Source organism: Capra hircus, unplaced genomic scaffold (genome assembly GCF_001704415.2).
Source record: "Capra hircus breed San Clemente unplaced genomic scaffold, ASM170441v1, whole genome shotgun sequence".
Lineage (NCBI taxonomy): Eukaryota > Metazoa > Chordata > Mammalia > Artiodactyla > Bovidae > Capra > Capra hircus.
Genome location: NW_017209993.1, coordinates 661 through 14,412, shown reverse-complemented (window position 1 = coordinate 14,412; position 13,752 = coordinate 661). Strand labels below are relative to the sequence as shown.

Sequence of the window (13,752 nt, the reverse complement as noted above, 5' to 3'; positions counted from 1 at the left end):
GCTCCTTACCTTGGATGAGGGGTATCTCATCACCGCCACCCTTCCTGACCTTCAACGTGGGATGGCTCCTCTAGGCCCTCCTGCGCCCACGCAGCCACCACTCCTTGGACATGGGGTTGCTCCTCCCGCCGCTGCCCCTGGCCTCGGACCTGGGGTGGCTCCTCTTGGCCACCATCCCTGGCCTTGGTCGTGCACGCGGGGTGGCTCCTCTCAGCCGCCGCCCTTGGCCTCAGGCACGGGGTAGCTCCTCTCAGCCGTTCCTGCACCGTCACTGCCTGGCACTCTCGGCCACTGCCCCTGACCTCGGACGTGGGGTAGCTCCTCTCGGCTGTGCTTAGTGCGCCAGTCAAGGTTACCAATTCAATTCATCACATTAATAGAAAAATGGAGGGAAAACAATTCTACGATCATCACAATTGATGCAGTATAAGTTTTTGATGAAAGTTAATCTATATTCAAGACAGCAAATTAGGAATAGAATGGAACTTAACTCTGAAAAAAATATATCTACAAAAAAGCAACGTAAACAGGTTGAAATGGAGATTTTTCATTTCCTGTTGGGAAAAATTCCAATTATCACCTGCTTTAGTCAAGACTATTCTGGCCAGGTTTGTTCAATGCTGCAAAATGAGGAAAGGTTTAAGGTTTAAGCCAGTAGAAATTTTGATATTCAAATATAATACTATATCTTGAAAAGCAAAAATAATCTAGATCTAAATTTGTGGAATTAATATGCATATTTAGAGGAATTGTTGGACAGAAAATCTATATACTGACATTCTATCTCTACATACATCCTCAACTAGACAATAAAAGTCACAAACCATTAATTTTCAGTAACATTAAATACCTGGGGATAAATTTAACAAAACATGTGCCAGTAGAAAATGAAACTTTATTGACAGAACTTTCAGTCAAATACACAACAGAAGAACAGCATAGATGGTTTCAGTTTATCTTCTTTCAAGCAAATGTTTGCCCTTCACCTATAATATGAATATTAAAAAAGTTACTTAGCAGAACTTTATTTCGATGACAGGAGAGGTAAACAAAGTTCACTGCAGTTGTAGTTTTATAAAATGGACTAAAACAAGAACACTAAGGGCAACCTTTTGGCTTACCTTCAGTTAATCCTCTCTAGAGATTTTATAGACTTTTCAAGCACATTACCAGTATTTTTAAAAACACACTACTCTTCCTAGTTATACAAGAAACAAGGACACTGAGTTCAGAACAAATGAAATCAATGGAACCGATCAGAAGGTAGTTTTCAGTAGAAGGCAAAACTGTGTACACATTCAGTAAAATATTTAACAACAACAAAAAAAAACACCCAAAGAAAAACAAAATACACAAAAACTGAAACAAAATATCCCCAAAAAGTATCATTTAAATGCATTGGTTTGAAATAATATTCCGAATATAGGATAGCTAAACAGTTGTTATCTCTGTTACTGCTTAAGTGAAGTAAATAAAAAGGCCAGTATTACATTTGTTTCTTCTCTCCTATGGAAAAATGGAGAAAATTTCATTTGTTCTGATTTATCCCTGATATGGTTGTTTTAAGTCGGTTAAACATTTGTCCCCCTTTTTACTTGTGGCCCTCATGTAATTCTAACTGTTTCTTTTCACCCTCGAAAGCATTCCAGTTGGTATAATAAATTATATGGTGACACTAATTTTAAGTTATTACTATCACTGGCGACATGGGGACATCAAAATGTGAAGCAGAAATAGGACTGTTTCTCACAGCCACACCAAAAAAAGAAAGAAAGAAAGGAGAGAAGAGAAGAAAAGGGAGAGCAAGAGGGAGTATGAGTGGGAGAGAAAAGCAGGTAGGAAGAGAGAAAGAAAATCTGGAGAAGCAGATTTTTTGTTTGTTTCTAAATGATAATGGCGATTGAGAGAAAACTCTGACCAATTTCAAAATTTCATCCATGGTATTTATGATGTTTAGTTATTTAGATACTGTGGGGTATGTTAAATAATATTTGTTTTGCTACCCTACTAGCCATTTTTTCAATATTCTTGAAATATTTGAGTTCCAGATTATACTGTTTTAATTCTGTAATATACTCTTAGTGTCTTGTTCATATTTCTTATTATGTATCCTTGGGCTTTGTCCATTTTCTTCACAATTATGTAAACTGAGAGGAATGGACTGGCAGTTTGGGGTTGGAAGATACAAATTATTACATTCAGAATGGATAAACAAGGTCCTACTACATAGCACAGGGAACTAACATCCAATTTCCTGTGATAAATCACAATGGAAAAGAATATTTAAAAATGTGTGTGTATATATATATTAAAAATTATGTAAACTAGCACATTGTCTTTATTAGTTGAGTTTATTTTCCTCTTCCTAACAATTTATACTTGTCTTTTATTAAGTATCGTTTTCTTTTTCCCTTAGGTTTAATCTGTTGCTCTTTTTCTTACCTTTTACGTTGGATGTAGGATTTTATATTTATGTACCTTGTAATTTATGCATTTTTCTTTTTAAATACCACACATATTTAGGGCTAAGATTTTTCTTTCAAAGATTATGTGAACTCCATTATTAAAATAATAGTAATGTTCCCTTTATATTAGTAAAGATATACTATTCTGAAAAACAGAAACCACATAAATTACTTTCTGAATGGATGACATACCTGCTTCTGGCATTTCAACAGGCTCTATATTTGATACAAACTCCTCCCTGACATCAGGACCATCTCCACCTTCACCCCCAGTCTTTGCCACAGACAATTCCTGGAAATTAGCTTCCAGGCCAGAATCTTAAAAAAAAAAGCATCAATTCAGCTATAAAGCATAAAGTATAAACAAGGGAATGATGATATTCATTCCCTTGGTGTTATGAATTAAAAGCCTTAAGTTAATATGCTAAAAATGTGATGAATAAGAACCTCAGGAGCATTATTCCAAGAATGTTTTGCTGGAGAAAAAGGAAAGCAGAATTTTCCAAATGTTATTACCATTTTCCTTTTCCAGGGTTGTTCTCAGACAGCTTGGTTGCCCCCCTCTCTTTGTCGTGAAAACAACGGAAAATTTGAGCGACCACACTAACCTGTAAACTCTACTCTTCTCAGTTCTTTAGGAATTGTCTAAAGTCCATTTCTAATGTTTCCTTTCCTCCTTTTACTGGTTATGTCTTAAGGCATGATGCACAGATACACTTTACCTTCTGAGGCATCCTTCTCCTCCTCTTCATCACGATTCACTGGATCCTCTCCATGTACTTCCTCCTTTCTAGGTGTGATATCCTGAATCTCAGCTGGTGGTTCCTCTTGTTGAGGTTGCTCAACATTGGGGTGCTGGTCCTAGTAGAGTGTACATGCAAATAAAAATGTTTTGTTGTTAATACATCTAACAGCATACATACACATAATACATAGATATATCTGATCCTAAGTAAACCTAACAATATTTTCCCAACACAATTCTATGTACTTACTTTTAATAAAGGTACTCTTCCCACAGAGAAGAGTCAGCTCCCATAAGAGTTACCCGGAAAAACTTTGGAAGTTATTTCAATCTATGTTGGGATGGAAGTATGCAGTCTGTTGTTAATAAGCAGGAGGAGGGAGTCACTGGGCACATTTCCAGGGAATTTAACAGTATACTCATCCAGGCAATGCCAGACTGTAATACATCTGGATCAATGTTCCTTCCTAAGACAAACTGTCACCCTTTATCAGCATGGAAGACTTTTATCACTGCAACTGTACTACTTAACATCATTTTCTCAAAAAGAAACTTGTGCTAATAGAAAACATCAAATGGTAAGGTACTCACAACCACAGGTTCATCCAGCTGGGAGGAATCTTGATCTGTAGGTCCCAATGTTGATGCCACCTGCCCACTCATATTTCTCCCTGAAAGTAGAATACTGTGATTTAGAAAATGTATTTAAGAGTACAGCTATATTTGATCACTTTTATGACCATATGTTGACTTTTTTTTAATGTGAAAATACTTTCAAAAGAAAAGTCTGCTTAAGTATGAGTGTACATGCATTTCAATTCCCCAAATACAGTCACTTGCAAAGCCATTTGTGTCTTTCCTAACCTGGCAGAGAAATCACCTTAAGGTACACAGGAAGGCTGAATTTTTGTGAGGAAGTTTGATTTCACACCAGAATTCTCCATTATGAAGATATTTAGTGACATACTGCTAAGAATTTAAAAACTCAGGACTATTGCTCTTGTCACACTCCTATTCACCAGACCTATTTTCCCCAACACCCTTGGAATTCAGTTGGAACACGAAGAAAGCCTCAGTCTTTACAGCCTGACTATGGCGATTTTCTCAGTGTCTGTGGCCGAGGTGAGGCTGCATACAGAACAACCGGTCCACCTCTCTCTTTGCACCTTACCACAAATCTCGCGATACAGTCACAACCCTACTGCGGTCCGGTTTCTAGGCCTTTCCTTAATCGCCCAACCCGCCTCCTGCCCAGGTCCCACTGCCAGCCCCAGATTCTGGGCTCTGTCGTCAGTTCCGGGGCCCCAATGAACCAGATATCTCAAATAGCACCCCCAAGTCTCCCCCTACCATCATCCTACCCCCTGCCCTTCTTTGCCCACTGCCCTTCCTCTCCAGCCACCAGGGCAAGAACTATGGCGTCGCGACACTTGTGAGGAGAAAGATGACGACCTTGAGGGCCTTCCTCCTCAAAGGCCCCACATCGCACTGCCCGACCTGCCCAAAACTCGCTGGCTCCCCCTCACACACACGCACACTTCAACTCCAGACAGGACAGATCTGTGAACCTACCTGGTGAATCTCAAGTAGTGAGAAAGAACCGGGACTGAATAAACAGACCCGTCTCAGGCCCAACGCTCCTCACAGAATGCTTAGGAACGCATATGCGCAACAAGGGGCATGCGCAGCAAGGGGTGCGCGCGCGCACACGAACACACTGCGCATGCTCCCTGCGTTGGGCACGTGCAGTGCAGGTTGAGGTTTTCCCGCCACTGAGGTAGAGTCCTGGAACTGCATGGTTTCTGGAGGATGAGAAAAGGGCTTGAAGACTATGTTTTTTTCTTTCCAGTGCAGTCTTTCTTATGCATCCACACACTGTGGTGATAGGTAGTCCCAGGTTACCCTTAGTGGAGAATGTGTCTCAGAAAGACAGTCATGAGAGAAATAGACATTAAGTTTTTTTAATACCAATTCTATACATGCTTTGATGAACCATTTCCTTCTCTGCTCCTGGGTTTTCCATCATACTCCCGATGGCTTTGCTCACTTCCATGGAATAAGTACATAAATAAATACTTCTGTTTCCACTTTTTGCTTGATGCAATGCACATTTAAATGTCTGAACTGGTAACTAGTTTCTCTGAATATACCTCTGGTTCCTATACAGTATTGTTCTTTAGCATTGGACTTTACTTTCACCACCAGACTCAGCCACAGCTGGGTGTTGTGTCCACTTTGGCTTAGCCTTTTCGTTCCTTCTGTAGCTATTTCTTCAGTCTTCTCCAGTAGCACATTCTTCTTATTGTATTATAGTGGGAATTTTCCTACTTACTAGGAGTTTTAATTTTCCCAATTTTACCCAAGAGAAAGAAAAACATGTTCACACGAGGACCTTTACTCAAATATTTTATTCATGTACTCCTAATAGCCGAAACTAGAAACAGCCCAACTATTCAAGAACTGGCATATAGATGAAAGAAAAACAGAAGAGTATACTCGTCCAAAAGAACACTACACAGTCATTTAAAAAGGAACTACTAATGCATGTAACAGCAAGGATGCATCTCAGCTGTGCCAAGGAGAGATGCCAGACACAGAAAGCTCTGTATTATATCATTTCAAGTCAATGGATTTCTGCAAAAGCACAACTATAGGCACAGAACTATATCTGTGGTTGCCAGGGTATAAGAGTGCAGGAAGGAGTCTGAATGCAAATAGCCCAAGGGAGCATTTTCAAGCCAATGGGACGATTTCTACGTTTTTCTCGTCGTAGTATTTACACAATGGTATGCATATGTCAAAAGTCGACAAACGGTAATGCTTTAAAGCATTGACTTCTACTGTATATAAATTATATCTCAATACTTCACTTTTTTAAAAAGGAAAAGGATCTCTTAAGTATCTAAATACTGGTTATTGTATCCATCTAGACCTTGAGCTCATAAACATAAAAAGCTTATTTGGAATTCTTGCCAGACCTGGCCAACTTCCAGGATTCCCCATGACACCTTTGTACCCTTATGACAGGACACAGAAACCTGGTCTTAACCAGGATTACAATTCCCTCTCCTTCACCTCAAATCAATATTCTTGCTGAGTTCTGTCCATTTTACTTCAAAAATGTCTAATGCATCTACTTTTTCCCATGTCCACCACATCTGCTCTAGTCCAAAGCCCCCCTCCATTTAATTGTCAACCCCCTTCTAATGGGTCTCTCACATCCACTCAGGGTGCCTGTCTCCCACTCACTGCCCTCTCCCTCCCTCTCTTACAGTTGCAGAACTGTTTATGACTTGCTAGGTAAAGGCTACTGTCCTACACAAGAAATTAAAGGTATGGTCTAGCCCTTGCCCAGCTTGCTAACAACATGGCAAGTAAAGAATCCTCTTCTTCTCTCTTTTATGGGGCTTAATTCATACCCTCCAATTCCTCAAGCTTAGATTGTCTCATATTTCTGAAGTCTCTGGTTAGTATACTCCTTCAAGCTAGGCTTCAACACTATATGGAATGAGAACTTGTAGATATACAATCTGGTTTTGAAGAGGCAGAGGAACAAGAGATCAAGTTGCAACCTTTGTTAGATCATGGAGCTGCTGCTGCAGCTGCTGCTGCTAAGTCGCTTCAGTCGTGTCAGACTCTTAGCGGCCCCATGGACTGCAGCCTACTGCCAAGAGCCAGCGTGAGGAACTCCGCCCATGGCAAAGGTCATGAGGAATGAGGCTTAGCATACGCAAAGGCGTGATCAAGCCTCAGGAAACCCCCTGATCCCGAGCATCTAACCCCAAAACCAGAGTCTGTTTTATGCTCTCACCTACACCTCTGACTTTACGGGGGCTCTCCCCCATACCATTTCTCTCGGCGGAGTCAAAGTGCAGCTCCAAGGCAATAAAAATTCTTGGGCGTGACAAGAGTGTTTCAGCTTACAGACTCCTCTGAAGGTTATCTAGCCCACCTGTATAGGTTCATCCAGCCACATCTGATTGTTTACAGCCTCCAAATCTGAGAGGGATTAGATGTTTTAGACTTACTAAAGGCAAATTCTTTTGGGGAATTAGAAATTATTAGTATAGTGTGTTGGTTAGGAATTATATTGGTGAAGGGTTCTTCATCTGTTGTGTCAATAATTGCTGCTAATTCCCTACTCTGGGTGGGACAAGGATGTCTCAGGTCAAACCTCTCTGCTGATAGACTAGCTTGTGTGACAGGATTATCCATTCTGCTGCCACTAGGCACATGATTGTTTACTACCTCTCAACCATAAACAGCACAGAGAGTTTTGGAGTATTTCAAGAGTCTTAATTAGCATAGGACTTTTTCTTCTTGTTGAGTCAATGATTGCCACCAGGCTTCCATATCCTTAGGCACCTGGGAATATATTAATCAATGTATTTGGAATATAGAAAAGGAAATACAGTAGTTTTTGATGTTAGCAATACTAGACTTTTTGAGTTAATGGATTTTCTCTTTTGTAATAGATCACTGTGCTTTGTTATAAATCACTGTGTCCTTGCTATGTAAAAATGTAACTTTATCATATCTTAAGACTAAATAGATCTTAAGGGGAGCATTGGTGAAAGGATTTTCATTTGTTGGGCTGATGTTTGCTGCTAAATCTCCATGTTCCCTACCCTTATAATGAATATAACTAGCATATAGGAAGAAATAAGTATTAACCTTTAAGCATATAGGAGAAATAAGTATTAACCTTTAAGACTAATCATGTTAACCTTGGGTTCAATAAATTCCTTTCTTGATTGTAACTCACTACACCCTCACCCTATAGGAATGTAACTTTATTTGGAGGGTGGTGCCTGGTTTAAGAAAAAACACCCTTGGAAGAAATAAGTTTTTTGGTTATCAGAAAGAAAGGATCATAAAATGTCAGCAGGTCTCGCTCATGGCCAGAAGATGATGTACCTTTTTTATACATTTATGTGAAGCACCTGATTTTGATAAAGGTCAGGACTGCTGACTCCCACGTGACTCTGTATTCATCCCTATGTGTAACAGAAGGTATATAAGCAAACCCCAAAATAAAGAAATTGGATCAGTTTCCGGAAAGACTGATTCCCCCATGTTGCTTCTTTCTTGCTCCTGTTTTCCTGGCTGAATTCCCATCTGGAGCATGGATGCTATTCCACGTAATCCAAATTACTCAGCCTCTTTTTCTCCACTAATCTTCCTACTACAGTATCCATTTCTAATCTCTCTATATCTATGATTAAATATGTATTTTTCCAAAGACGCCGACTCCATCCCCACCTTCGAATCACCCTGGATCCACCGGGGCTGGACCCCGGCAGCCTACCAGGCTCCTCTATCCATGGGATTTTCCAGGCAAGAGTACTGGAGTGGGGTGCCATTGCCTTCTCCCAGATTACTGAGAAAGCAAAGGGATTCCAGAAACACATCTACTTCTGCTTCATTGACTAGACTACCTCAAGGCCTCTGACTGTGTGGATTACAACAAACAGTGGAAAATTCTTAGAGATGGGAGTACCAGACTAGCTGACCTGTCTCCTGAGAAACTGGCATGAGGGATAAGAAGCAACAGTTAGAATGAAACATGGAACAACGGACTGCTTCAAAATTGGGAAAGAAGTAAGACAAGGTTGTATAGTGTCACTCTGCTTATTCAACTTACATGCAGAGCACATCATGGGAAATGCTGGGCTGGATGACTCACAAGCTGGAATCAAGGTTGCTGGCAGAAATATCAACAAGCTCAGATGTGCAGATCATACCACTTCAATGGCAGAAACTGAAGTGGAACTAAAGAACCTGTTGATGAGGGTGAAAGAGGAGAGTGAAAAGGCTGGCTTAAAACTCCACATTCAAAAATATAAGATTATGGCATCCAGTTCTATCATTTCACGGAAAACAGAAGGGGGGAAGTGGATGCACGGACAGATTTAATTTTGGAGGCTCCAAAATCACCGTGGATGGTGATTGCTGCCATGAAATTAAGACACTTGATCCTTGGAAGAACAGCTATGACAAAGCTAGTATGCATGTTTGCTCATTGCTTCAGTTGTGTGTGACTCTTGATGACCCCATGGACTGTAACCTGCCAGGTGCCTCTGTCCATGGGATTCTCCGGGCAAGAATACTTTAGTGGATAGCCATGCCCTCCTCCCATGGGGCATGGCAAGGCATCTTTCCAACCCAGGGATGAAACCCATGACTCCTGAATCCCATGCATTGCAGGGAGATTCTTGTGTTTTGTTTTTTTTTTTACCACTTTATTTATTTTTTTAATTGAAGGATAATTGCTTTACAGAATTCCGTTGTTTTCTGTCAAACATCAACAAGAATCAGCCAAAGGTACACCCATGCAGGCGAGTTCCTTGCCACTGAGCCACCAAGGAAGCCCATGTCAAACCTAGACAGCATAGTATAAAGCAGAGACACCACTTTGCTGACAAAGATCCATATAGTCAAAACTATGGCTTTTTCAGTAGTCATGTACAGATGTGTGAGTTCAGTCATTAAGAAGACTGAGTGACAAAGAATTGACGCTTTCAGTTTGTGGTGCTGGGGAAGACACTTGACAGTCCCTCAGACAACAAGGATATCAAAACCACCAATCCTAAAGGAAACCAACTGAATATTCACTGGCAGGACCGATACTGAAGCTGAAGCTCCAATACTTTGGCCTCCTGATGGGAAGAGCTGACTCACAGGAAAAGACCCTGATGCTGGTGATCAGGAAGGGAAGCCTAAAGCAGGTTATGCCCTGGTAACTGCTGAACAGGTTTTATAAGCAAAATCTCTCCCCCAGGAAACCAGTGCTCAGTTAGCAGAACTTGTGGCTCTGACCTGAGCTCTAGAGTTAAGCAAAGGGCAGCGAGTAAATATCTACACTGATTCTAAGTATGCTTTATTTGACTTTACACCCTCATGCTGCAAAATGGAAAGAAAGAGAGTTTAAAAGGGCAACAGGAGAACCTATTAAGCATTTTAGAGAGATCCAGAGATTTTTAATGAATATATATTGTCCTAAAGAACTAGCTGTTATGCATTGCAAAGGGCACAGCAGGGATGGGAGTAAAGTAGCTGAAGGTAATCAGCTGGGTGACTGTCAAGCCAGAAAAGCTGCACTTTAGGAAACCCCTTCACTGCAGATACCTTTGATCTGGACAGGTCCTGTGGAACAGGAAAACCCACAACATACTTAGGAATAATTTAAAAGATATGAGAAAAGAAGAGCAAAGTACTGATAAAGGATGGTTACAGTCCAAGGATGGACAATTAATAATTCCTGAAAATACTCAATGGAAATTTCTTAAGGGTTTACATCAGAGTTTTTGTTGAGGTGTAGAGAGTACTTCAGGTCAGTTCAGTTCAGTTCAGGCATGGAGTCGTGTCTGACTCTTTTTTGCATTTCTTTTCCATGGGGGTGGTCTTGATCCCTGTCTCCTGTACAATGTCACGGACCTCATTCTATCTATCAGATCTAGGCCCTTAAATCTATTTCTCACTTCCACTGTATAATCATAGGGGATTTGATTTAGGTCATACCTGAATGGTCTAGCGGTTTTCCCTACTTTCTTCAATTTGACTCTGAATTTGGTAATAAGGATTTCATGATCTGAGCCACAGTCAGCTCCTGGTCTTGTTTTTGCTGACTGTATAGAGCTTCTCCATCTTTGGCTGCAAAGAATATAATCAATCTGATTTCAGTGTTTACCATCTGGTGATGCCCATGTGTAGAGTCTTCTCTTGTGTTGTTGGAAGAGGGTGTTTGCTATGACCAGTGCATTTTCTTGGCTAATCTCTATTAGGCTTTGCCTTGCTTCATTTCACATTCCAAGGCCAAATTTGCCTGTTACTCCAGGTGTTTCTTGACTTCCTACTTTTGCATTCCAGTCCCCTATAATGAAAAGGACATCTCTTTTGTGTGTTTAGTTCTAAAAGGTCTTGTAGGTCTTCACAAAACCATTCAACTTCAGCTTCTTCAGCATTACTGGTTGGGCATAGACTTGGATTACTGTGATACTGAATGGTTTGCCTTGGAAATGAACAGAGATCATTGTGTCATTTTTGAGATTATGACAGAGGATGAGATGGCTGGATGGCATCACTGACTCGGTGGACGTGAATCTGAGTGACCTCCGGGAGTTGGTGATGGACAGGGTGGTCTGGCGTGCTGCAATTGATGGGGTCGCAAAGAGTTGGAACACGACTGAGCGACTGAACTGAACTGAACTGCATTTCAGACTCTTGTTGACCATGATGGCTACTCCATTTCTTCTGAGGGATTCCTCCCCGCAGTAGTAGATATAACGGTCATCTGAGTTACATTCACCCACTCCAGTCCATTTTAGTTCGCTGATTTCTAGAATGTCAACGTTCACCCTTGCCATCTCTTGTTTGACCACTTCCAATTTGCCTTGATTCATGGACCTGACATTCCAGGTTCCTATGTAATATTGCTGTTTATAGCATCAGACTTTGTTCTATCACCAGTCACATCCACAGCTGGGTATTGTTTTTGCTTTGATTCCATCCTTCATTCTTTCTGGAGTTATTTCTCCACTGATCTCCAGTAGCATATTGGGCACCTACTGACCTGGGGAGTTCCTCTTTCCGTATCCTATCATTTGCCTTTTCATACTGTTCATGGGGTTCTCTAGGCAAGAATACTGAAGTGGCTTGCCATTTCCTTCTCCAGTGGACAACATTCTGTCAGACCTCTCACCATGACCCACCCATCTTGGGTTGCCCCTTAGTTTCACTGAGTTAGACAAGGCTGTGGTCCCTAGTGTGATTAGATTGACTAGTTTTTGTGAGTATGGTTTCAGTGTGTCTGCCCTCTGATGCCCTCCTGCAACACCTACCATCTTACTTGGGTTTCTCTTACCTTGGGCGGGGGTATCTCTTCATGGCTGCTCCAGCAAAGCGCAGCCGCTGCTCCTTACCTTGGACGAGGGGTATCTCCTCACCACCGTGCTGGGGTCCAGCCCTGGTGGATCCAGGCTAATTCAAAGGGGAGATGGAATAGGCATCCTAGGAATAAGCTATTTAATTAGAAGTATAAAGAGAGGTTAGAAAATAACAGTGTAGTAGGAAAATTAGTGGAGCAAAAGAGGCTGAATAACTTGGTTACGTGGGATACCAATAAAGCTTCGAGACAAGAAGCTTGCACCACCTAGTAGGCCACAGGCATCTTTCCATTTCCTGAAGGAGAGGAGGCACTGAGGCCTCCCTGATCCGATTTTAGAAGCCTAGGCAAAATTAGCAGGCTTGGTGAGTACCCACGCTCCAGATGGAATTCAGCCAGAAAACGGAGAACAAGAAAGAAACGAATATGGGGAATCAGTCTTTCCAGAAACTGATCCTGTTTTCTTTATTTTCAGGTTTGCTTATATACTTTTTGTTATACATAGGATGAATACAGAGTCACGGGTGGTCAGCAGACCTGACCCTTGTCACAATCAGGTGCTTCATATAAAAATTATACAAAGGTCTTAGGGGTTACATCATCTTTCTGGCGTAAGGCCTGCTTACATTTTATGGCCCTTTCTGATAATGGTCAGTCAACCAGAAAACTCATTTTTTCCAGGGGTGATTTTTTCTTAAACCAGGCGCCACCCTCCAAATAAAGTTGCATTCCTATAGGGTGCGGGGGTAGTGGGTTACAATCTAGAAAAGGAATTTACTTAGCCTAAGGTTTAACATGATTAATCTTAAAGGTTAATACTTATTTTTCCTAAATGCTAGTTGTATTCAGTATAAAGGCAGGGAATATGGAGATTTAGCAGCAAATATTGGCTCAACAAATGAAAAACCCTTCACCAATATAATTTCTAATCAACCGACTATACTATAGTAATAAATTTTCTAACTTCTCAAAAGAGTCTGTATTTAGAGAGTTTTAAAGCATCTTCTCACAGTTGGGAGGCTGTAAACAATCACATGTGGCCGGATGAACCTGCTCAGGCAGGCTAGAGAAACTTCAGAGGAGTTTGTAATTTGAAACACTCTTGTCACACCCAGGAATTTTTATTAAGTGGAGCTGCAAGTTAACTCCTTCTCCAAGAGAGGTGGTGGGGAACAGGCCCTGTAAAGTCAGAGGTATAGGTGAAAGCATAAAACAGTAAAGTAGGCACTCTGGTTTTGGGGGTAGATGCTCGGGAACTGGGGGTTTCCTGAGGCTCGATCTCGTCTTTGCATAATGCTAAGCCTCCTTCCTCATGACCTTTGCCAAGGGCGGATTTCCTCACGCTGGCCTCCGCACTGCCGCCTTCCTGACCTTCAACGTGGGATAGCTCCTCTAGGCCCTCTTGCACCGCGCAGCCACCACTTCTTGGTGTGGGGTGGCTCTCCGGCCGTTCTTTGCGCGTCGCAGCCTGGCACTCAGCCACTGCCCCGACCTGAAGTAGGGTAGCTCCTCTTGGCCACGCTTAGTGTGCCAGTCGCAATTGAGTCTTAATATTAAATCAAAGTTGCATTCCTGGGATAAATCCTACTTCCTCATGCTGTATAATTTGGTTTGCTAGTATTTTACTAAGAACCTTTGTGTCTATATTCATAAAAATA

The 13,752-nt window shown here is 41.4% G+C and overlaps 1 protein-coding gene across 1 annotated transcript; it reads right to left on the bottom strand.

Annotated features, from left to right (window-relative positions):
* Positions 1-875: 875 nt before the first annotated feature.
* Positions 876-4,858, bottom strand: LOC108635158 (P antigen family member 3-like). Its single transcript, XM_018045425.1, has 5 exons — positions 4,783-4,858; positions 3,802-3,881; positions 3,188-3,326; positions 2,658-2,783; positions 876-986 (listed from the first exon to the last, which is right to left on the bottom strand). The coding sequence occupies exons 2-5, from the start codon at positions 3,871-3,873 to the stop codon at positions 964-966; spliced, it is 360 nt and encodes a 119-aa protein (XP_017900914.1). The 5' UTR covers positions 3,874-3,881; positions 4,783-4,858; the 3' UTR covers positions 876-963.
* Between the last annotated feature and the right edge of the window lie 8,894 nt (positions 4,859-13,752).